Here is a 22,940-nt window from a genome sequence, read left to right as displayed (position 1 = left end):
TTAGACTTTTTCTTTTTCTTCCAAAGAGACTAAACACAGGAAGTGCTGTTTCCCATGATATATGTAAATTGCAAACTTGCTTTATATCACATTTCCTGTTAATTTAAATTTTGAAAGTTATAACAACAGTGACACTTTAAAAAGTTAAATGATTTGTCATGCTTTGTTTTTGGACATAATAATTTTTTAATTTCTTAGATATAGAAATAGTGGTGTTCACCAAATTATTCTCTTGTGGTGTTAGACTATAGCTTTGACTGTGCACACAAATATATGCTGACTACGTACAAATAACAATCACAGTGGCAGTCTTCTGTTTTCTGTTGTAGAAAAATAAAAGCTGGCCATGATTGGTTGCAGTGGGCCGCTAAGGTAGTTTTTCCTTTTAGATAGTTGTCATGAATCTGCTCCTTGTTGTTGTTTTGTTTTTTTGTTCTTAACTTGTGAATGACTGGATGCAAGTATAACTGAAATAGCAGATATGATCTCGGTTGTCTTGCGGTGTTGGGTTCTAACGTTTGCCCTGTATATTCTTGCACTCTACTGTTTAGACTGTGGCTTGTTTTACAGCTCTGACAAACCATTTCATTACTTCATTATTTCTGTAAAACAAGAGGCACTTGTCTTGTGTTTTCTTCTTTTCTTTAAACTAATTTAGCAATTTTATGAAAAGGCTTTTGCAAACACAAGCAGAATCTTTGGTGCATACAACAGCAATCATTATATAAAACAAGCGCTCAATAGGAAGCCTCAATGCTGTAATTGCAAAAAATTGGAATTCCATTACTGACAGAAGAATCATTTATACAGTGAGATGAATGATGCAGCCGCCTAGTGCTTGTTACTCAAAATGAATGTTTCTTTTAGACACAGTGCAGAATATTCCCCTATAACTAACGGGTTTTTTGTATTAGAAAAAGTTGTTTCCTTACAATAAAAGAGTGTTCCTGTCTATAATGTATTCCTTATCCAATATCCATCCTCTATGGAGCTTCCTAACATTGCTGAGCAATGTTCAGAAGCCCCACAGGGGATAAATGGAGTACAGTCCATGGACAAGCTGTGTACTCGATTTATTCAGGTGATTTTATTCATCAGTCAGACCTACTGATCAGTTGTTTTTAGCAATCCAATAGATAGCGGATAACTTGGAAATGGAAATACTTACCCGTATTTTCCGGCGTATAAGACGACCCACAACTTTTCCAGTTAAAATATAGAGTTTGGAATATAATCACCGTATAAGACTACCCCTCTTCCAATGCACACCAAATAAAAATTTATAAAAAAATTCAGATAGCAGTGAGATCTGAGAATTTATATATATGTATATATATATATATATATATATATATATATATATATATATATATATATATATATATATAATATGCCCTATTAGGGCACATAGACATTCTAGCGGTGGTCATCTACTTAATAATAATCTCATAATAATGGCTTCTGATCTTGTGGGCCTGGCCTGTTCAATAGCTGCTGCTATTTTCTGTGCTATGCTATGTTCCTGCTGTTTTCATTCAGGACTTTCAACTCTCAACACAGAAAAGGCCTGCTTAGGCAATCTGTTGGTGAGAGGGGTCACCGTGATGGGTTCCCAGTCTTACACCTTTCTTTTGCACTTGTAAGTCCATAATAGTATTGACTGTATTTCTTTCTGTCTTAAAAGTGCAGCTTAAGGGTATGTATAATCTTTTGGTCTCTAGTAAAGGCCATCAGAATAGTTGTGTTAGTACAATTAAATCTATCATCACTCATATTCAAATGCTTCTTTATTTCAGACATTGTACATGAAAACCTAAAAATGGGATCAGATGGTGAAAGCGACCAAGCATCTGGGACCTCGTCTGATGAAGTCCAGTCCCCCACAGGTGTTTGCCTCAGGAACAGAATACACAGGAGAATTTCAATGGAGGTAACATGATGTGGCACACAATTTGCAGTCTGTAATGTTTGTTGTATTCTAACTCTATTTAGATCTGTCACTAAAATCTGTGATCAACGAATTCCTGTACATATACTTTCTTTTGGTGTTTTTAAGGATTGAATTTAGGGTAGAATGTTTCTTTAGATTAAATTCTGCAACCTAATTTCTAAGGGCCCTATCCTCTATGAGCTGCCTGGACGACAATAGGGGCTTTACTCTGTTAAGTCTCCATGGTCCACTGTGACAATTTCATTTGACTAGCAATAAAACATCACTATACAGACTATGTATTTAGGAGGCATACTTAAAGGATTTTTTCCCCAGAAAATGGGTCTTTAATACTTTCCGAGTTGACCCACTTGTATTCTGCCTGCATGGCTAAGCATGCAGGTGCTGATGGGGTCACGACTCACCAAGCAGGCAGAATACAAACTAGGCAGAAAAGTGCAAAGGTCTTAGATCTCAGGGGTAGAGGTAAGTAATATTACAAGAGATATTCTATATTGTTTTCCTGGAGGTTCAGTGTAAAAAAAATAATAATTACCAGATCACAGTATGGGTGAATGATTATATTGCATGTAGTCTATTCTAGCTGGAAGAACAATAACCGTTTTATTTCTGTCAAATGTTATATATCTTTATATCTAAAAACAAGGCATTTAGGAGCAATGATGAAGAAATGGCAAAAGATGGGCCTGTGGGTCAATGTTAACTACTTGTTAGACATAAATTGCTCGTAAAGTAAGCAGGATTCACAAAAATTGAGTGGAAATAATGTGGTTTGTTCAGCCAGTGTCACATCCGATACATGTGCCAATAACACATCAGGTGTATTGCTGTATACTGCATATATTTTCCCGAGCTGAGACCTGTGTGCAAAATCCTCATCTGCCAGTAATACTTTCCATAGATGCCATGAATTTTAATTTGGATTCCGGAATTAGGATACCCATTCATGGACGTGTGGCTTGCCTTAATGATAGTAATTTGTCACATGTTTATGACATCTATTCTTGTTACTATTTTTAAGCTAGTATCCAAGGTGACACTCTCTAATCCGAGAGTAACTTTTATGCTACTCTCTCCTTTGGTCACCAGATGTAGATATTTTTTTGCCACTGTAAAAACCTTTGATCTTGGAGTGCTCCATCATCCAGAGATGATTTAAATCCATCCTTAGTTCAAAATCATGTTAACAATAAGGAGTGGACATCCTTAAAACTAGCTCAAGCTTCCATAATATTGACTAGGCTTACATAGAGATATTTAGAAGTTACCTTTCTGCTGAAAATTCTTTATAATTTGAAATTGTTCCCAGCACAAAACTCTATAAGATACTTCAGTTTTCAAACCTACATAAACTACAGGAAAAGACTGTAAACATTATTATATAGAATATGACAGCTGCAGTTTCTTCTTCCCCCCTCCTCCAATATTTGTCACTGTTTCTTTGATTCAACTCTCTTCTAAGTAAGATAGGTTTCTAAGTCTCATCTACTTATTATCGACCACAATTGAGTTTGGCACTGTTGGATTGCAGTGTTTAGAAATATACTGCTCTCTGCTGGAATTCTCTAGGAACTTCAGGTGCCATTAGAACAAATGATCTTCGTTTATCTCTGCTGGCAATCAATAATTGTTAAATTGAGCTTTTTGTTTCCTTAGAAACTGATATCTCCTCTGCATATCAATAGTAAGAGGAGTTGAAAGAGTCAGTGTTTCTGGTGCATGCATTAAGCTTGCAGATAGTGTAACCTGATGGCTGCAACTTTTTACTGTGCTTTCCTAGTATAGGCAGATGGAGATCTCATTCAGATTTTTCTGTTATGTTTGGAGTTATATTTATTATCTTTAGTATCAATTCCTTTATCATTGAAAGCCTTCTCTTAAAAAAAAAAAAGCAGAGTAATGGGTTACACATGCCTCTTCACTACCTTTTGGCGAATAGGACTCATTAGAAAACATTGTGTTATAATGTAGAAATCAATTATTTAATTCTTAAAAAGGATAGTTACGATAATATTCATGTAGATTGATGGTTTAGAGACCCTAATTTGGGTTTGGGGCTCTCTTCTTTTTGAGGTTGCAGCTATTATCTTGATGCGTAATGTATTCTTATCTCCTAAGCTGATAATTGAATTTGTCTACACTTTCATGCTTTGTGTGACATTAGAGCAGTGCGGATGAGTCTATATATCCATCATCATTATCAGTGAGGCAGCAGTGACTGCCTGGAGCACAGATAAACTAGAGAGGCTACTGATGTGAAATGATGGTATACGGATCTGCACTTGAGTGTAAATCAGTACTACTTAGCCTGTTGGGCAGTACATGAATTATTAAGCTGACATTCTCAGCCCAGATAGAGCTGTGGGTTCCCTTATGTTGAACAAACAAACATGAAAACTGACATTAGAAATTATGTCTTACCAGGACATTTACTACAGACTTTGCAAAATATGGGTCTTAACATAGATCCATACATATGATTTTGGTTTCTTCTTGCAAATCAAAACCAACAATCAACTGAGCCATACATCTCCACTAAGTCTGTCTTAAACAGGTTATACCATATTCTTTTATTTTTAGCAATATGTAAGGTCATTGCAAGCATGGGCAGTGACAGTGTTGCAGAATTATAACATGTAACTGAGAGGTGTGCTATAATTATTCCACTATTGGTGTAGCTATATAGTACTGTAGCTGAGATATGCACTATAGTGTTATTGCACTGTGCACCGCAATATTAGATTATGGGGGCAGAAAGATGTGCTCTAATTCTATTTCTCCATACACCGCAGTTACACTTTAGCTAAGGGATGTAGAGATGTGCATGATTATTGCGTACTATAACTGAGGTTAGGAAATCTGGACTTTGCTGCCCCAGCAGGACCCCACCGCACCAAAACACTAGCAACATTGACCCTTCACATCCCCAGCAAGGGGGGGTGGGGTTATGGATCACCATAAAGAAATTGTGAAAAGTATTGGAATGATAAGGTAATGTTTACTGTAGTCTCTAGTGAAATCACAGTCCACTGGAATTACCATGTGGGATGAATTAAAGGGAACTATCAGCAGGCTAGACAAATCTAATAACCTGCTGATATCTCCTTAGTGAGCATGGGGTACTGAGGATTAAGGGATGTCTGTTACCATCATCCTTGCTGCAGTTCCCATGCTGTTAGCTGTGAAATCCTCTGCCCGTTAAGCCGTTAGGAGCACTAGGGGCTAAAGCCCTCCCCTCACCCTCGAGCTCCAGTCCGGGGCTGGATCGCAGCGCAGAAGGTGGGGCTATGGTCCTACCAGCCTCCCCTTATGATGATTATCAATGGAGGACTGAGGCGGACCGAATCAGTGCTTGGGTGGTGGTAGCCCTGCCCCCATTGCTCCTAACTGCTCACCAGGCAGAAGATTTCACAGCTAACAGCACAGGAACAGAGCCGAGGATGAAGATAACAGACATACCTTCATCATCAGCGCTCCGTGCACTCTAGGGAGGTATCAGCAGGTTAGATTCATATAAACCTGCTGATAGTTCCCTTTTTAAAATAAAATTATTATTGGATATTTGATAGAAATGCAGTGCACACCCTATCCCTACAACACATATGTCTGCCTTCTCTGCTTTGGGTACTAATTGTTTTGGTAATGCAGTTTAATATGCCGGAAATTCAGGATTGCTACTACTAGTCTGCTGAAGGGGGGAGTGGAAGGCCATAGATATTAGGTATGTGCTAAAAATCCTCTGAAAGGCTGTCTAATTTACCATCTACAAAACCATGTGTTGCAAATCTGCTGGGTGCATTAAACTCTGGTATATTCAAGGGAAGTAACAACCCAGATATTAGTTCATTGCTAAACAGAAGGAATCCTAACAGGTTATGCATGGAGCATGTGTGAGACTATTCATTTATGTTATCTAACTATGGAAAACCACTTTGCTTAGGAAACATGCATCTAATCTCCAGCTGCCTGCAATCTCAAGGGAACGTCCCAGGTTTTATAGATCTGCCCCTGGGAGTTGTTCTGTTCTAAAGTAAAGTATTTACTGAAAGAATGTCTTTTGTTCTGTAAACTACGGCTTGGTTTATCTAGACTGTAGACGTGGAGAAGCAGCACAGTGTTCTCCTGTGAGGTTATACAGTGTGTGTCATGCATTGCTGTGGTCCCATAAAGGAGTAGTCCATATTTACTGCATGTATAAGGGTGTAGGGCTCTTGGGTGCCAAGGACTCTTGTACCTGTGTTAGGCTAGGTTCACACTGCGTTTTCAGCATCCGTTTAACGGATCCGTTTTTTTTAACGTCCAGAAAAATAGGCTCAGCAACGTTTTTTGGTCCGTTTTGGTCCGCCAAAAAAAACGGATCTGTTTTTTTTTTATAATGGAAGTCAATGGAAAAACGGATGCACACAAATGAATCCGTTTTTTGCAATCCGTTTTTCATGCGTTTTTTGCAAAAAAACGGATGCGTTAAACGGATGCTGAAAACGCAGTGTGAACCTAGCCTTGTCTTACACTGCACTCTTATTTCATTCTGTAAACTTGGGCTTGTATGAGCAAGACGACAATTGAATCTAATGGGCAGAGGTGTTTAGTACTTTACAAGGGGACCCATCAGCCTTTTAGGAGACAGTTATATTACAGAATATGTTGTTCAGGTAGAAAAAGAAAGGATAGTGTTAATTTGCTATACAATCTCTTGCTGGCAGTATAAAGAGGTCTAAGTATGGATTTATATGTCATTGTAGTTAGTACCTGTGCACCTAAAGAGTTCTTCACCCATTAAAGGTGGGACACAGTGTCAACACAAAGTGTAGTTAATGTTTCATCTTAGTAATATGCAACATTAGTGAACATTATCATTGTGTCTGCATAGGCAAATGTGGCTTTCATGATTTAAAAAAAACAACAACATACACTTGGTTTATTTAATGTTGCCATTGAATGTACATTAATTTCTTAAGGGGGTATTCTGCCCAGGCTATTTAAAAAAAAAAAAAAACTTCTAAATCGCCCCTGTATTACTCACTGGCCCACCCTGTCAAGTTTGTAATTTCCCGCATTTCTGGGCCCCTCCATTGCTCCTATAAAACTTTTTTACTTTTTTTTTTTTTTTATCCAGGAACTATTTTCTCTATGGCTCCAGCCCAGGAGACTACATCTTTATCTGGTCACACCTCCTCCCTCCACCATGTTGTCATCCTTCCTCCAGAGTGTACATGCACAGGATAAGAGAAGGGGAGCAAACACAGGCTGGAGGCGAAAAACGGTGTGTGTGGATCATGTCTTCCACGTCTCTGCAGTGGGATAAGTTATCGTTTCCAACCTGGAACACTGCAGAGATATAGGACATGTGATCCACGTCTCCAAGGGGAGGGACTTTAGACTATCACCCAGTAAGGGCGAAAAAGGCACGAAGGAGACAAACAAAGGATAAGCAATCCGATTTTATTACTTTATTATTATTATTATTATTATTATTATTAAATTACACAACATGCTTGAATAAATTATTTACTATGCACAGAATAAAAAACATTGGTAGTAATCGCTTTACATGAATTCAGTCGCTGCTAATGGAAAGGACAATTCGCACAGTGACTCTGCGCTTTCACCGTTCTGCAATTTAATACGCTGTTGGCAATATCACAAAAGGCACGTCACTGGCCAGCCCACATCTTTTCAATGGACAGGATCTTAAGAGAAACCCTGGACATGTACACATTGTATGCAGTTACCGTCTTCAGAATACAGAGATCTAGACACAGCTTTTCCTGGTATACCCTGTACACATTTTGAAACTAATGACTTTTTTCCCCCTTTTCTTTTAGGACTTAAATAAGCGTCTCTCACTTCCAGCTGACATCAGGATACCAGACGGATACTTAGAGAAACTCCAGATTAACAGCCCACCGTTCGATCAACCAATGAGCAGGCGATCACGAAGAGCTTCACTGGTAATGGGACAACGCAGGACTGTAGAGAAAAATGCATTTTAATTTCATAAGTACAAAAAAAAAAAGTAATTTGAAAAACACTGAGGTATATAACATATGCAGTTGATTTCAGGGTTTGAAGGGACAGGAGATTGTAGCTTCATTCTGAACAGTGGTTTTCAGTTGCTTTATTAGTTATAGCAGAAAAGGAAAGAGGACCCATGGTTGCTACAATTTTTAAGAAAGCAGTATAAACTTAAAAGAGCCTTTTAGGGTAGGTTCACACGTAACGAATTCGCAGCAGATTTCACGCGGCAAGTTTGCAGGAATATCCGCAGCGGAATTTTCATTCTACTGCGGATATGTAACCCGGCCCCTTTAACCCCCCACCGCCCGCTGCCCCCGGCCCCCGGCCCGGGGCATGCATTTCCTGCTCAGCGCCGCGGCTGCAGGGAGGCTCCCGACTCCTATCGGTCCCCATCAGCCAATCAGTGCTGCCGGCACTGATTGGTTGATGTGGACCGACGGAAGCCTCACACACAGCTCGGCCCTGAGCAGGTAATGTATGCTCTGGGCCGGGGGTTAAAGGGGCCAGGTTACATATGCGCAGTGGAATGAAAATTCCGCTGCAGATATGCAACACCATAGACCTTCACACTACATGGATTTGCAGCGGATCTCGCTGCAAACTCGCAGTTTGAAATCCGCTGCAAATCCGGTATGTGTGAAGGTACCCTTAGGGTCTATTTACACAGAAAGATTATCTGACAGATTATCTACCAAAGATTTAAAGCCAAAGCCAAAGCCAGAAACAGACTATAAACAGAGATCAGGTCATAAAGGAAAGCCTTAGATATCTAAGAATTGTGTTCAAGATGCACTAAAAAAAACAAAAACTTACCTACTCTGATCTCCTGTCTCTGATGTGTTGTCCATGCAGCAAATACCCTCTCAGCTATTTATTGGCTAAGGGTGGGTCACTGCTGCTGTCAGTGGTTGGCTGAGCTGACATTTTGTCAGCTGAGTTTGTTATACTCCTTTTATTGAAAACATTTTTTTTTAGATGTGTGGGTGTTGCATTGTAAATAAGTAACTTGGTTCCAGAGGGATTGTAATTATGGTTCCAATATAACAATTTTTTTGTTTTGTTTCATTTTTTTATTTTTTATTAGTCAGAAATTGGGTTTGGGAAGATGGAAACGTACGTCAAGTTGGAAAAGCTTGGAGAGGTTGGTAAACCACCTTTAGTTTGATGTGTCATACTGAAAATGTTTCTACAGTTTTTTTTCTACCTCTTGAGAATTTCCCATGAAACGGCTGTATTTATTTGTGTTTACATTACATATCTGTCTGTACTTTTCTTGAATTATGTGTATTATTTTGTTTTGAGAGAAGTTTTAAAGGCCTAATTATTGTAAAATATATATATATATTTTATTTTATTTTTTTATTGTATAATAAAGGTCTGAAACTTTCTGCTATTTTGTATTATCCCGCTGTTTTCGAGATGTGTGTCTAATGGCAACTGAGATGAGAAAGCAGCTTCTGGCTTAAAGCTTCATTGCTGAATATATGCTTTAGGGTAGCTTCACACGTACCGTATCGCAACTGATTTACTGCTGGGGATCCGCAGCAGATTTGACCTACAGTAAATTAATTAACACAGCATTAAATCCACACTGTAAAATCAGCTGCGGATCCGCAGCAGATTTGATGCTGCAGATTTAATGCTGTTTATTCATTTAGTCAAATCTGCTGCGGATCCGCAGCGTACGGTTTGTGTGAAGCTACCCTAAGGTTTTTTTTTTACTAGATTTGACTAAATTAATGAACACAGCATTGAATCTGCACTGTCAAATCAATCCGCAGCAGATTTGATGCTGTGTTCATTCATTTAGTCAAATGTGCTGCGGATTTGCAGCAGAAAATCCACTGCGATACGGTATGTGTGAAACTACCCTTAAGGGCTATATTACATGGCCTGATCAGTTAAGTAAATGAGCGACAATTTGCTAGATTGGCGCTCATTTACTGAGCCTATTACGTGACTATCGTGCAGCAAAGACTGCATGGACATCCTTATATGTTACCTGTCCATGCTCCCTGGTGCTTCTGCCGGCTCTCCTGTGTGTTCTTGGCCTCTCTTCTCAACAGCAGCCGCAAGAGCCGCAGAGCTGGTGTTTAAAGTGTCAGGCTGCTCAGCCTGTCACTTCAAAGGGAGGCACTGCAGGGAGTTGGAGAAGCCAGGACACTGGGGAGTGTGGACAGGTAACACATCTACTTTATTATATTCTTTACAGATTCATCCGCCAGCAGCTTATGATTTTAGGTCAGGACCTAAAGACATCATCAGTTGATGTTCATTGTCATCGGCTGATCATTGTCTTTATTACACTGAGTGATAATCTGCCATTTGACCTGATGCAGCAGATTATTGCTCCATGTAATAAGCCCCTAACTCTAGTGAGCTAAGTACTTTCTGTTGGTTTCACTACTTCACCCACTCTTCCTGTGCACATCTTCAATTTCTTATCCTATCTTTCCTACCTACCCATGTTATGCCTTTCTCTCCTTTTTCTACCCCACCTGCTCACTGTGCATTTTTGTTTTAATAAAAACCCATAGATGATCCATATCAATCAGTTTTTTTTATCAGTGTTTATAAAAATCTGTGCTTGGTGCCCATACACCATTGTAGCTGACAGCTTTTTCTTCCAAACTTCTCATACACTTGTATGCTTGACTTGGCAAAATATTTTGCTTTTAGGGTACTTACGCCACAGTATTTAAAGGAAGGAGTAAGTTAACGGAAAACCTTGTAGCCCTGAAAGAAATTCGATTGGAACATGAAGAAGGAGCTCCTTGCACAGCTATTAGAGAAGGTAAAGCTTAGCATGCTGTTGGTTGTGACTCCATTGAAAATACACTGCATTTTCTGCCTAGGAATTATTCATGTAATATTTCATAATTCCTCATATCAAGAAATAACTTTTACATTCTGCTAAATTCTGTGAATTTCTGATGAGTGGGGGTGTTTGAGGCAGGATTCTATGGGATATTGTAGAATAAAACAAGCATAACCTTCAATCTTTTCCTAGTGATGTATGCAGGGGTATGTTTCTAATACTAGAAAGGCCCATTGTGTAAGGAAAGCTATAGCAGAACTATTTCTGTGGTATACTACATCATCATATCACATGTAAAATCCCATGGTATTTAAAAAACCACAGCAGAGAATACTGCAGTTTAAATAAGAAAGACATCCCTTAAAGGAGAAACATGTGATTGTCCGCAGAGTGTCAACAAGATCTCCTAAATGTCACTTCTGCTGTGCCGAGGAAACAAGGAAGTGATATGTGTAATTGCTTTCACAACAAAGTGTGTGGCTCCTTCATAATTCTTTATGAACCAGAAAAATGTCAAAATTAGTAGTAGTAGAAGTGGAAATACTGTATTAAAATATTCTACACACACCTACATATACACATATATGATTTGATTTCTTTGCCTGTGTGGATTGGCATTGTGTGTGGTATTATTGTCTTAACAGATGTCTGTTGATTATTTTTGTATGTATATATGTATTGATAAAAATATTGGCCCATATTTATCAATCTGTCCTTTAAAGTTTTCTGGTGGCCTTTTCCATATGTTTGACGCACACTGAATGCTCCAAATATTTATCTGCAAAAAAGTGTTCAATGCTAACTTTTCTGTCCATTCTGAAACTTCAGAAAACCAATCACTGTTCCACCGTGAAATGATGTTAGTAAATTTTGGCCATTATTTTACATAGTTATGAAGTGTAATTTTACATAATTATGAAATGTAATTTAAGCTTAATATTTGACATTATACTAAAGGTCATTTATTTATTTTTTCTTAAGTCTCATTATTGAAGGACCTGAAGCATGCAAACATTGTTACCTTACACGATATTGTTCATACAGACAAATCCTTAACACTGGTCTTTGAATATTTGGTATGTATGAAATATTTTGTCTGACATTTTTATATAGATTAAAGGTCACCTCTCGTTATAAATTTTAAAATCAAAACCAAAAGGGGATGTGATATAAAGAATGTTGGCAATCCATAGCTGCAACAGCCCAGAGCAATACAGCACTGATCTTATAGATCAGTGCTGTATATGTATACCGCACTGAGTGAGCTCTATGAGAAATCAGTGCAGTTGTATTAGAAGTCCCCCAGGGGAACTTCAGATTAATGTATGTGTAAAAAGATTTAAAAGTTATTTTTTATTAATAAACAATCCCCTCCCCTAAGAAAAGTTTGAATCACCCCCCTTTTTCCATTTTATTGATATAAATAAACATATTTGGTATTCACCTGAACTAGTAAATGATCACATTCCTGATTATGCACAGTAAATGGCATAAGCGCAAAAAAAATGGCAAAACGCTAAATTTCGTATTATTGGTTGCATTAAATCCAGAAACATTGTAATAAAAAGTGATCCAAAAGTTGCATATATGCAAGGAAGGTACCAATGGAATGTACAGATCATGACACAAAAAATGACACCCCTCACAGCCCCATAGACCAATAAATAAAAGCATTATAGGAATAGTAATAGAGCAATTTTAAGGAACATTTAGTTTTTTCAAAAAGTTTTTTTAAAGTTGTCAAATAAAATCAAATTTTGCCGAGTGTAATGGTACTGACTTAGGGAACATAGATAACATGTCCATAAACACAAACCACTCCCCCACCCCTAATAAAAAAAAATATTTTTTTTATTTTCAATTTCACCACACAAATAATTTTTTTTGCAGTTTTGCAGCATACTTTATGGAAAAATTAAGTCTGCCATATTTTTGTTATCATGCTTTAAAACAAAGCTATACTTACCTGTATCCAGGTATGGTCTCCAGAAGGCAGCTTTTTAGTCTTGTGCTGTTTGGAAAAAAAAAAGGACCAAACGCAGAAAGACCCTGTTTTCTCCCTGTGGTGGGGTGGTTGTCGTCTGCCTCGTGGGGGGTTTTGCCTTCCCTGGATCAACACAGTAGGGTTTCCCTAGGTTGAACCTGATGGACTCTTGTCTTCTTTCAACCTTATTTACTATGTTACTATGACCCGGCCAGTACAGATTGTGATGGCTCAATGCGTCAATCAGTCACATGGCTGCCATCTCTGAGCATGCAGAATGCCTTTTTTTTTCAACCAGCACAAGACAAAAAGCTGCCTTCAGGAAACTGGACCAGAGTACAAGTAAGAATAGCTTTGTTTTAAAGCATAACTAAAAATATAAATAAAAAATTTAAATTACAAACTTTGTTTATATCACATCCTCTGTTGATTTAAATTTTGAAAGTTATAACAACACTGACACTTTGAAGGAATTAATCTTGCTTTAAAATACTTATTACTACTTAAAATTAAATATTGAGTATACAAGCATGATATACTGATGTATCTGCCTCATAATTGTGGAGACTTGTTCAATAATTCCATAGCTATAGTGCAGTTCTTCCTTCTGGCACCTAGAAAAAAATATTGGGCCTCAAAATTAGATTAGCACTTTTTTGTGTGCCTAATAAGAAATGTCTGCAGAGTTGTTGAATGTTAAGTTCAAGTACTGTAGGAGTATGGATAAACCTCACAAGAACTGTAAAGCAGACTAATCCTGTCTAAGTAGCTTAAGGATCTACTAGTCTGTGAGCTGTCTGCTATATTTAGTATGTGTGTTCGTGTGTAAATTTCTCTTTACATTCTTTTGTGTCGCTAAAAAGTTTGGTTGGCTCACAAGCAATGAGCAATAGTGCATGAAATATATGGTGTTTTTTTGCTGTTATCGCCTATACTCAAAGGAGACTAAAACAAAATACAGTGGTGCCTTGGATTACGAGCATAATTTGTTTCGGGGCTGTGCTTGTAATCCAAATCGAATGTTAAACCAAAGCACATTTTCCCATAAGAAATCATAGAAATGCAGATAATTGGTTTCACACACCAAAAATAATGATTTATTATTCTGAATAACATGTAAAACAGATGAAACAAACATTCAGAAACAGCAGAATACGTGATATTATAAGTTTCTGTACAGTAATGAAGAGGATGGGAAACACAATGGGTGACAGAGACTGCAGGGAGCATGAAGGAATGAGCAGTACAGATGTGGGCACAGTATAGCAGCACTCACTGTCCGGGGGGAGAGAGGTTACAGCTAAGAGGAGATTACCTCCACAGTCCTGTCCCCTGATACAAGCCCCAGCCTGAAGTGGATCTGCTATGATTTCGAAGCTGAGGGAGACTTCCTGGGTCGTAGTACAGTGCTGTAGACTCTGCTATGCAGACCCTGCCCCTCCCCCACTTGCCCTCCCACCCAGTACAGGGAGCGCTTTAACCAAAGCAATGCTCTTAAACCAAGTCACAATTTTGAAAAACTGTGAGCTCTTAAACCAAAACGCTCTTAAACCAAGTTACTCTTAAACCAAGGTACCACTGTAATTCTACACCAAAAAACAAAATCAACCTGTTATTGTTAGTTCTCCACTTTTGCAGTGACTGGTTGTGTTTTTATTCCTAGGACAAAGATTTGAAGCAATATATGGATGACTGTGGGAATATTATGAGCATACATAATGTAAAGGTACATACAGTTCCGGAGTTGTTCTTTTAATAAATGTCTTCATACTTAAAGTACACATTATTAAAATAAAATATTGGCGTTGAGCTTCAGAACAACATTGCTACCCAATAGGGGAGTTTCACACACCACACAAAAGTGAATCCAGCTAAACAGAGACCTATAAATGAAAGATTTATACAGAGTTAACTACATTAAACTGTTTTCCACTACGGAACTGAAGTGAGTCGTGACATTGTGTCAACAAATGCTGACCTTCAGATCTGACACCTAATGCATGTGTGTCATGGTAAACCTGGTCCTTTAATAAGCCCCATAACCAGAAGTTTAATGGGGTGAGATCAGGTGAGTGAGGCCATGCTGTTGGCCAATACCGGCTGACCAGTGCATTTGTGAAAGCATCAATTTTTGTAACAACGGATGAGAAAAAAAAAATCTCAAAGCACTTACCATTGAAGGCTGAATACAAGTCCGATTTATTGTAATAACTTCAATAGTACTGAGAGGGTGAAGCAGGCGCATCTTCACTGATTCAGTTTATGTAAATACATAGCATTACTGCTACAGCGTCACCCATTCACAATTCAGTGCCACCACTACAAACAACATTTGTTTATTCTGACTTTCAGTACCTGCTTATATCCTATACTGTAGATTTTGGCCAGAAATCACCTTTAAAAGCGTCACTGTCACTTCAGAAAACTTTTGACCTGTCAAAAGTTTTGATCGGTCCGGGTCTGAGTGTTCACACCTGTACTGATTGGGAGATAGAGTAGGGAGAGGACCGCAGATGCAACACGTCCTCTCCCGGCTCTATCTCCCAATTAGTACGGGTATGAACACTCAGACCCGGACCGTTCAAAACTTTTGACATGTCTCTATGACATGTCAAAAGTTTTTTACAGTGACGTTTTAATTTGTAAAGACAAATATGGGTAATCAGTGGAGCATGAGGAGTCTATGGCGTTGTGTAAAACTGGTGCACTTTCAGGGGACTAAGGCCTCTGTCACACACTTCATAGGCTTTCTGAAAGGCTTCGGTATAGCACTACGGACTTATTCATTTGAATGGGCCCATTTACATGTCCTTACATGATACAAGTCTGTGATCCTTGGATCACTGCTCCAATGAATAGGTATGTGCATGCACTGAATGCAATGACATCATTGCAGCTATACACACTTCCTAAAAGCTTACCCAGGACGTTAATATTATATTTAAAAGGGCTCATTGTGGGATAAAAAAAGAAAACAAAAACCTCTAATCGCCTAATGCTAGTGCTTTTGTGACACTGCTGGTTCCCAATGTCCTCACTTGCTGCTCTGTCCCCTATGCATCGGAAATGCCCACTCAGCCAATCTCTCTCTGAGGATGATCACCATTCTGATTGGCTGAGTGGCCATTTTCTATGTGTTATGACAGGAGCAGGAAACAGGATCTTTCTCCTGCCCTATTTTTTATCCTGGTGTGCCCAACCTTCCCCACACTGCTTTTAAGTAATGCTAACTGCATGCACAGGTACAGAGTTGTGTTAAGTGCCATTCTTATGATGCAGTAAATGATCACACTTTTCTTTCCTTCCCTATAGATATTCTTATATCAAATTTTAAGAGGCTTAGCATATTGTCACAAAAGGAAAGTTCTTCATCGGGACTTGAAGCCACAAAACCTCCTTATCAATGAGAAGGGGGAGCTGAAGTTAGCAGACTTTGGTATGTTGGGGATATTGGGGGATCAGTACTTAGCGTAAAGAAAGGATCTTGTATGGAGGGTCTCTTACCTTGACCTTTCTAGTTAACGTAATATCTAATTGTGTTAATAAATATTCTGACATGGATAGATGCAAGTAACCTGACCCCACTTGTGGCTTTAGGATTTTTCCTTCCTGCTGAAAGGATTTTTCATATTGGATTTCCTTAGTGAGTGGATTGCAGTGCCCAGCCTTTACTTGCCTCTGGATTCAATTTGTTTTTCTTTGTCCTTTTTCTTTTGCTACAAGTCCAGTCATTATCTGAACATCTGTGAACAGAAGATGCTTAAGATGCTCATTTTAATGTATTCTTTGGTCTTGCGTACGATTCAGTAAGCTTCATTTTAACATACATCAATGCTGGGGGTGGTTGCTGTCTAAACAATGAGTATGAAATGGACTGTGATCACACATATTATCGCAGTTCATTGACTCAAACATGGATAATTTGAAATTGCGGGCAAAAAGCTTTGGTTACATAACACTAATGACAGTTGTTGAAAATGATTTGCTAAGATAAAGCGTGTGTATCCTTTGCTGTCCTTTTGCTGTGAGACAAGTGAATGACATTGAAAAAGGGCAGTTAATATAAATTGATGCATATAATCAGAATCAGGCCATCTGTTGGCAGTGACAGAGCTTTAAAAATTAAAGGGGTAGTCCACTTTTTATTTTATTTATAGAACCATCATGCAGTTCTAATGTGTATCGCTTGAAAATGCTGCTCACAAGCCTTTTGTGTGCTATACAACACCACTTCACATGTAAATTTAGTTTTACCCTTTTATTAAGGGAAATGCAAGGTTCAAATGACACATAACCACCAGCACATATAGTGGATACTAAACAATAAATAAAATGGGAATAATTATTAAGTAAATAGCACTGTAGAAGACTGAACAAATCAGTGTTTGGTTATGTTTACAAGAGGTGGACACACTGCTTATTTTGTACAGCAGATTTGAGTATCATATATGTGTTTGCACCACATTATGTAGCAACCCTAATACCTTATCAGACTATATTAAGGCCTGCATGGCTATTACTTTGTTGTTACTACTACTTGGTGCTGACTTGGCATGTTATACTTCTCTAACGTTAAACAAAAATAAAATGTATTTTCCCTATAAATCTTGATGGAAAAGTTAAAATGCAATAAGGGGAAGCAAAAACATTAAGCACTTTTGGAATAGCTGCCATTAGTGATCTTCGACTGTTAGACCTTAGATCCCCTCTTGGATAAACATGGTCTAAGGACTCATTGGTGATTCTTGATCAATATTTGTAGAAATTAAATGTTTTGCTATTAATTTTGTTTTTCCTTTTAAATGAAGGTTTGGCTCGGGCAAAGTCTGTTCCTACAAAAACCTACTCAAACGAGGTGGTTACATTATGGTACAGGCCTCCTGATGTCCTCCTTGGGTCTTCTGAATATTCAACGCAAATTGACATGTGGTAAGTGTTTTTACTTATTTGATTCAGATTGCGCCAAACATGTGCAACAAATATATTTTTAAGTGGGTTTTGGTTTGTATGCTCTCCTTCGCTCTCAGACATCAGACATGAAGAGCTAAAACTACATGCTGATTGATAGTGTTTCCAAAGCATCTGTGTTGTGCAAATATTCTTTTTGACATGGTCATGACTCCTTTCTGGGAGTCGTACGGATGCCACAGCAACTATACCAGTCAGTGTGTAGTTGGACCTCTCCACTTTCAATATCCTGTCAGGCAGGAGACCAACACTGAATAGACTTTAATGTGAATGCTCAGAACTGTATATAATAATTGGAATGCTTCCACCTCTACTAGATCCTCCATAACACATGCAGAACAGCATCTGGTGTCGAACCTTAAAAGAGTACCTGGCATGATAAGTAACTTCTGAAATGTCATCAAGCATGTCAAAAAAATTATCGATTGCAGCTCATCTCACTGCTAATGAGATAAGGATACTGCCGGAGAGAGAGCGCAACAGCAGTCCGAGCCGCTCCCTTATTCTGACATTGAGCTTCATAGACTATAATGGGCTAAAGTGTCGGAATTAGCGAGCTGCCAGGGAAAGGATCACACTGTCACCGCCCCCTTTTCTTGGCTGTATCTTTGTATGGCAACTGGTCTAGGCAGTAAGATCAATAACTTTTCACATTCCTGATGACATGTCAAAAGGTATTTATAATGACAGGTACTCTTAAAGGGCAGAACAAATCTTTCAATAACCTTTTTTAATTGCAAAGGAGAACTCCGGCCAAAATCTATTTTTTATATGTTATTTCCTAAGCAACGTTAGACAAATTACTAATGTACAGTAAATATGGAAAATGCACATATAGTGCTATTTCCCTCAATTTAGTAGTTCAGGCAGGCTAAAGGGTCCAGCAGGGGGCTCAGTACATGTAGACATTACATCGTAAAAATAACTGGGGCCTCTCCTGTGCTTTAGGGTGCTAACACACTCACCGTATCGCAGTGAATTTTCTGCTGTCGTGTGTTAGCACCCTTAGGCTTTAGGCACGCAAGCCCTACCATAGAGACTCCGTTTGACACTGGGGCAGGTGGGATTCCGCAGCGGAATTCCACCACATTGGCTCAGTGTGAACAGCCCCTTATAGGATGTATGGAAGGGGAATATAATATTCCTCCTTTCATGGTTGTCTTTTGTGTTTGTAAACATGAAAATAAAAACTAATAAAAAAAAAGTCATTTGAGTCAATTGTATCACAGTATCTTTCAGATTGATTTTGTGATTTTGCCTTTGAATTTAGTGGATGTATATTCATTTTCTGGCTTCTTTTTTTTACAAGGGGAGTTGGCTGTATATTTTTTGAAATGGCTTCAGGAAGACCACTTTTCCCAGGATCCACGGTAGAAGATGAGCTTCACTTAATTTTCCGACTTCTAGGTAAATTTCACCATTCTTACCTGAGCAAAACGGTGCATTGATTGTTTCTGTTGTACAGTATTTTATGTATTTCTCTGAGCTGTGTCACTTTGTGGGGTTAACTGTGTTTGGTAGTTTGTTTCTTGGCAAAAATAGCAATGGTCTCCATTTCAACCTTCAAGGATCAATCATCACTAAAAAAGGACCTTTATCCAGGAGGATATTTTCAGTAATTGCTGAAAGATAGAGGCAGACCATATGCAGTCAGATCCTTGTAACCAAAATAGACAATGTCTGTTTTCATCTATACATTTTTAGCTTTAGACTTTATTACAACCTTCTTAGGCAATCACAAATGACACTATATGCTAAACTATATAGTTTATGTGGGAACTGGTGTTAAGTCTTACATCATATCTTATTTTATTTTAAATCTTGTGGATAGGGTCATTTTGAGTCCATGCATATTTGATATAGAACTGAATGCTGCCCATTGCTTAATACCAGCTGCAGAGTTATAAAATATATGTCCCATCTGGATTAGTGGGCCATTTGTGTTAAATAAAATCCATGTTTTTTTCATTTGGAAATTACAGTGATTCTCCAATTGGGGCCTTACATATTACTGTGTGTATAGTTTGTTCCTAATAATACCATATTTTCATTTTCCTCAGTGTTATCAGCTAGGCACAGCTAAAACCAGGAATTATAGTCAGTAGTCTGATGAAATCCACCTTCTATCTCATGGAAGGCTTAGCCTGCTAATTTCTTTCGTCCCCATGCCTGATACTGCAACTCTACAGTGTGTGCATGCAAACTTACCACAGTCTCTTCGTGGACTACAGTCCATGAAGAGTAGATTTCACTTATAGCAAGCACAAAAAGTGAAATAAAAAACATTGTTAGATAACTGCTGTACATACAATAAGGGAAGTAAAATTCTGGAGATCTGTTGTACAATACTATTAACTGGACCTTGCAGAATTTACTCACTGTAGGATTTACTACTGTACGATCTGTAGTAAATCTGTATGTATAAGGTTACATGCAGATTTTTAATGTCTCTCAGAGTGGGTGAAATTCACAGCTAAATGCATTGTAAATCTGTAGGAAGAATGGAGCATGCTAGGGATTTAGAAATCCCCTGTGTACTTTCAAATCAGCATTTGTTTGCACTTTCTGGGTTTGGAGTTTTCCAATTTCCATTCAAATGCATTGTAATGTGTTTTGTTAAAGTTTTTTTTAGTACGTTATCAAATGTCATTAACAACAAAGTCACTTGTGAACATCACATTAAAGGGGTACTCTGAATAAACATGCTGCAAATAAACATGCTGCAGAAGTGTAATGCTATTGCTTACCTAGCTGCGTAAGTTATTAAAGTATCAAAAATCCATTAAGGCTTAATTAAAGGGGTATTCCAGCTACTCCTGTTACAAAAGGCACCGCTTCAGTTACCTGATCCAATTTTTTCCTAAGCCCCTGGTCTTTATGGGTGGCGCAATGCCAGGAAACTACATCTCCTGGCATGCACCAATGGCTGTCGTTAAACAGCCCCGGCCACCATCTTTGGTCGGGACGTAGGGCCAACCATGTCATGATCTGGGGCGTTACTTGGGTATTTCTCTGAGCTCCCGGGCACTCCCTCCCTGCCTTGGCATGCTTCCCATACCTCACTAAGCTCTGCTATTGGGTCCTGCTTCACTCTGCTGCTATATCTACAGGAATGTCCCTACTATTAGAACTGCAAGTCCCAGCGCACCCGATGGTCATACTGGACTGACATGAGTATGACCATCAGGTGCGCTGGCACTTGCAGTTCTAATAGTAGGGACATTCCTGTCAATAGAAAACATTTTTCGCTGACTTCTCCTTTTAAGGCCATGTTCAGACGCTGTAAGATGTATTACAGCCTTAACAAAGTAATAGGTTTAACTCGTTTTTATATTTCCTCTTGTTTTTAGGCACTCCAACTGAAGAAACCTGGCCAGGAGTTTTATCTAATGATGAGTTTCGGAACTACAACTTTCCCAAGTACAAACCTCAGCCTCTTATCAATCATGCTCCAAGGTATTTAGTCATTTTGAGTAGCAGTAGAATGTAATAATCTTACTAACATTTTCCACTACAGGTGGTTCTTAGCATTTCTCTTTTATGTGTCCTTGCTAAACTAGTTACAATTTCCATCCATTTCTAAGCTGTGAGAATTATTAGGTCTGCACAGTTTTTTGTTTTTTTTCTGCCTTTTTGATTGTTTACTTAGCGGAATTGTATCAAATATGTCAGAATGTTCCTTAACATTTTCCTAATATTTTTGTTTCACATACTTAAAGATGGTAAATAAGAAAAAAGGAAAATGGTGTTAAGCCAAAAGTTTGAATTCTTAAAGGAGAAGTCCTTCAAAATTTTTTATTAAAGTATTGTATTACCCCCCAAAAGTTATACAAATCACAAATACACACCTATTACGCGAAATGCACATAAAGTGCATTTTTCCCTGCACTTCCTACTGCATCAAGGCTTCACTTCCTGGATAAAATGGTGATGTCACGACCCGACTCCCAGAGCTGTGCGGGCTGTGGCTGCTGGAAAGGATGATGGCAGGGGGGTGCTCAGTGTCCCTCTAGTGCCCTATGTCCCTCAGTGTCCCCCTGCCATTATCCTCTCCAGCAGCCACAGCCTGCACAGCTCTGGGAGTCGGGTCGTGACATCACCATTTTATCCAGGAAGTGAAGCCTTGATGTGTGTGTGTATATTGGCAATTTGTATAACTTTTGGGGGGCAATACAATAACTTTTTGCCGGACCTCTCCTTTAATCTGAAGTTGTTGGAGCGCTGTGTCAAACCTTACTGTTTATCAAGGAATAAAATATCAATAGTTCCAGTCAACGAATTTACATCTATTATACTGATGCAAAGCGTACTAAAATTGTTGTGTTGCTCTTGTACTGTATATTTTTGGGCTTTATTAGGAGAATGGGATACAAACACCAATGGCATATATATTTGTATGTGTACCAGCTGTACCACTGCTGTCAGTGCAGAGTGTTGATCAGTAACCTAGAAAGTGAGCTGTGAACAATGGTAGGAAAAGAGCAGCATATCAAGTGAATGAGGCAGGTTTGCTAAATGAATGTATTTTCAAAAATATATAACTTGACAAGTATAAATGTTAGTTGAGATGGCAATGCCCCATAAAAGAAACCTGTTATCGCTTTCATGCTGCTTGAAGCACAAATCATTGGTCTTTATTGTTGCCTTTGAGGATTTCAATGATGTCAAAGGTCCTCCAAATGTGGATAATGCATGATTTTTATATATTATTTTTATATATATATATATATATATATATATATATATATATATATATATATATATATATATATATATATATATATATTATTTTAGATGTTGTAATCTAACAATCTACATGATTTATTTTAGGTTAGACTCAGAGGGAATTGAGCTGTTAACCAGGTTCCTTCAGGTAGGCTAATTGTGTGTGCATGTTTTTTTTTTTCACATTGTATGACATTTATACTTACAAAATAGGTTACAGCTACTTTTCACAGACTTAATAGACTCAAACGGGCAATGACCATAAAAATGTAAAAAAATTGAGACCCCCACCAATCAGGAGAACAAGCTGGAAGAGGTGTGCGCTAGCACATTTCATTTCTGACCCGCAACAATCTCTGTCCATGCAATTCCATTATAAATCTATGGAGCTCCAAGGACTGAGAGTGTGCCCTACACCTGAAACTAGTTGTGGAGGCGGTGATCAGATTTTAAAGTTCTACTACCACAGTCATATT

At 38.3% G+C, this 22,940-nt stretch overlaps 1 protein-coding gene across 3 annotated transcripts in view; it reads left to right on the top strand.

The window, feature by feature from the left end:
- CDK17 (cyclin dependent kinase 17) overlaps positions 1 to 22,940 on the top strand; it is a 113,362-nt gene that overhangs the window by 85,358 nt on the left and 5,064 nt on the right. For all 3 annotated transcript variants that reach the window (XM_069973803.1, XM_069973789.1, XM_069973797.1), the window contains 11 exons: positions 1,797 to 1,930; positions 7,777 to 7,902; positions 9,054 to 9,110; positions 10,649 to 10,763; positions 11,769 to 11,863; positions 14,435 to 14,497; positions 16,084 to 16,207; positions 17,580 to 17,700; positions 19,049 to 19,146; positions 21,090 to 21,195; positions 22,570 to 22,612. In XM_069973803.1, coding sequence (XP_069829904.1) covers positions 1,797 to 1,930; positions 7,777 to 7,902; positions 9,054 to 9,110; positions 10,649 to 10,763; positions 11,769 to 11,863; positions 14,435 to 14,497; positions 16,084 to 16,207; positions 17,580 to 17,700; positions 19,049 to 19,146; positions 21,090 to 21,195; positions 22,570 to 22,612 — 1,082 coding nt within the window. The remainder of the gene's footprint in view (positions 1 to 1,796; positions 1,931 to 7,776; positions 7,903 to 9,053; positions 9,111 to 10,648; positions 10,764 to 11,768; positions 11,864 to 14,434; positions 14,498 to 16,083; positions 16,208 to 17,579; positions 17,701 to 19,048; positions 19,147 to 21,089; positions 21,196 to 22,569; positions 22,613 to 22,940) is intronic.

Source organism: Dendropsophus ebraccatus, chromosome 1 (genome assembly GCF_027789765.1).
Source record: "Dendropsophus ebraccatus isolate aDenEbr1 chromosome 1, aDenEbr1.pat, whole genome shotgun sequence".
In the NCBI taxonomy this organism is placed as follows: domain Eukaryota; kingdom Metazoa; phylum Chordata; class Amphibia; order Anura; family Hylidae; genus Dendropsophus; species Dendropsophus ebraccatus.
Note: the sequence above shows the minus strand (reverse complement) of the source record. Positions and strands in the feature narration are given on the sequence as shown.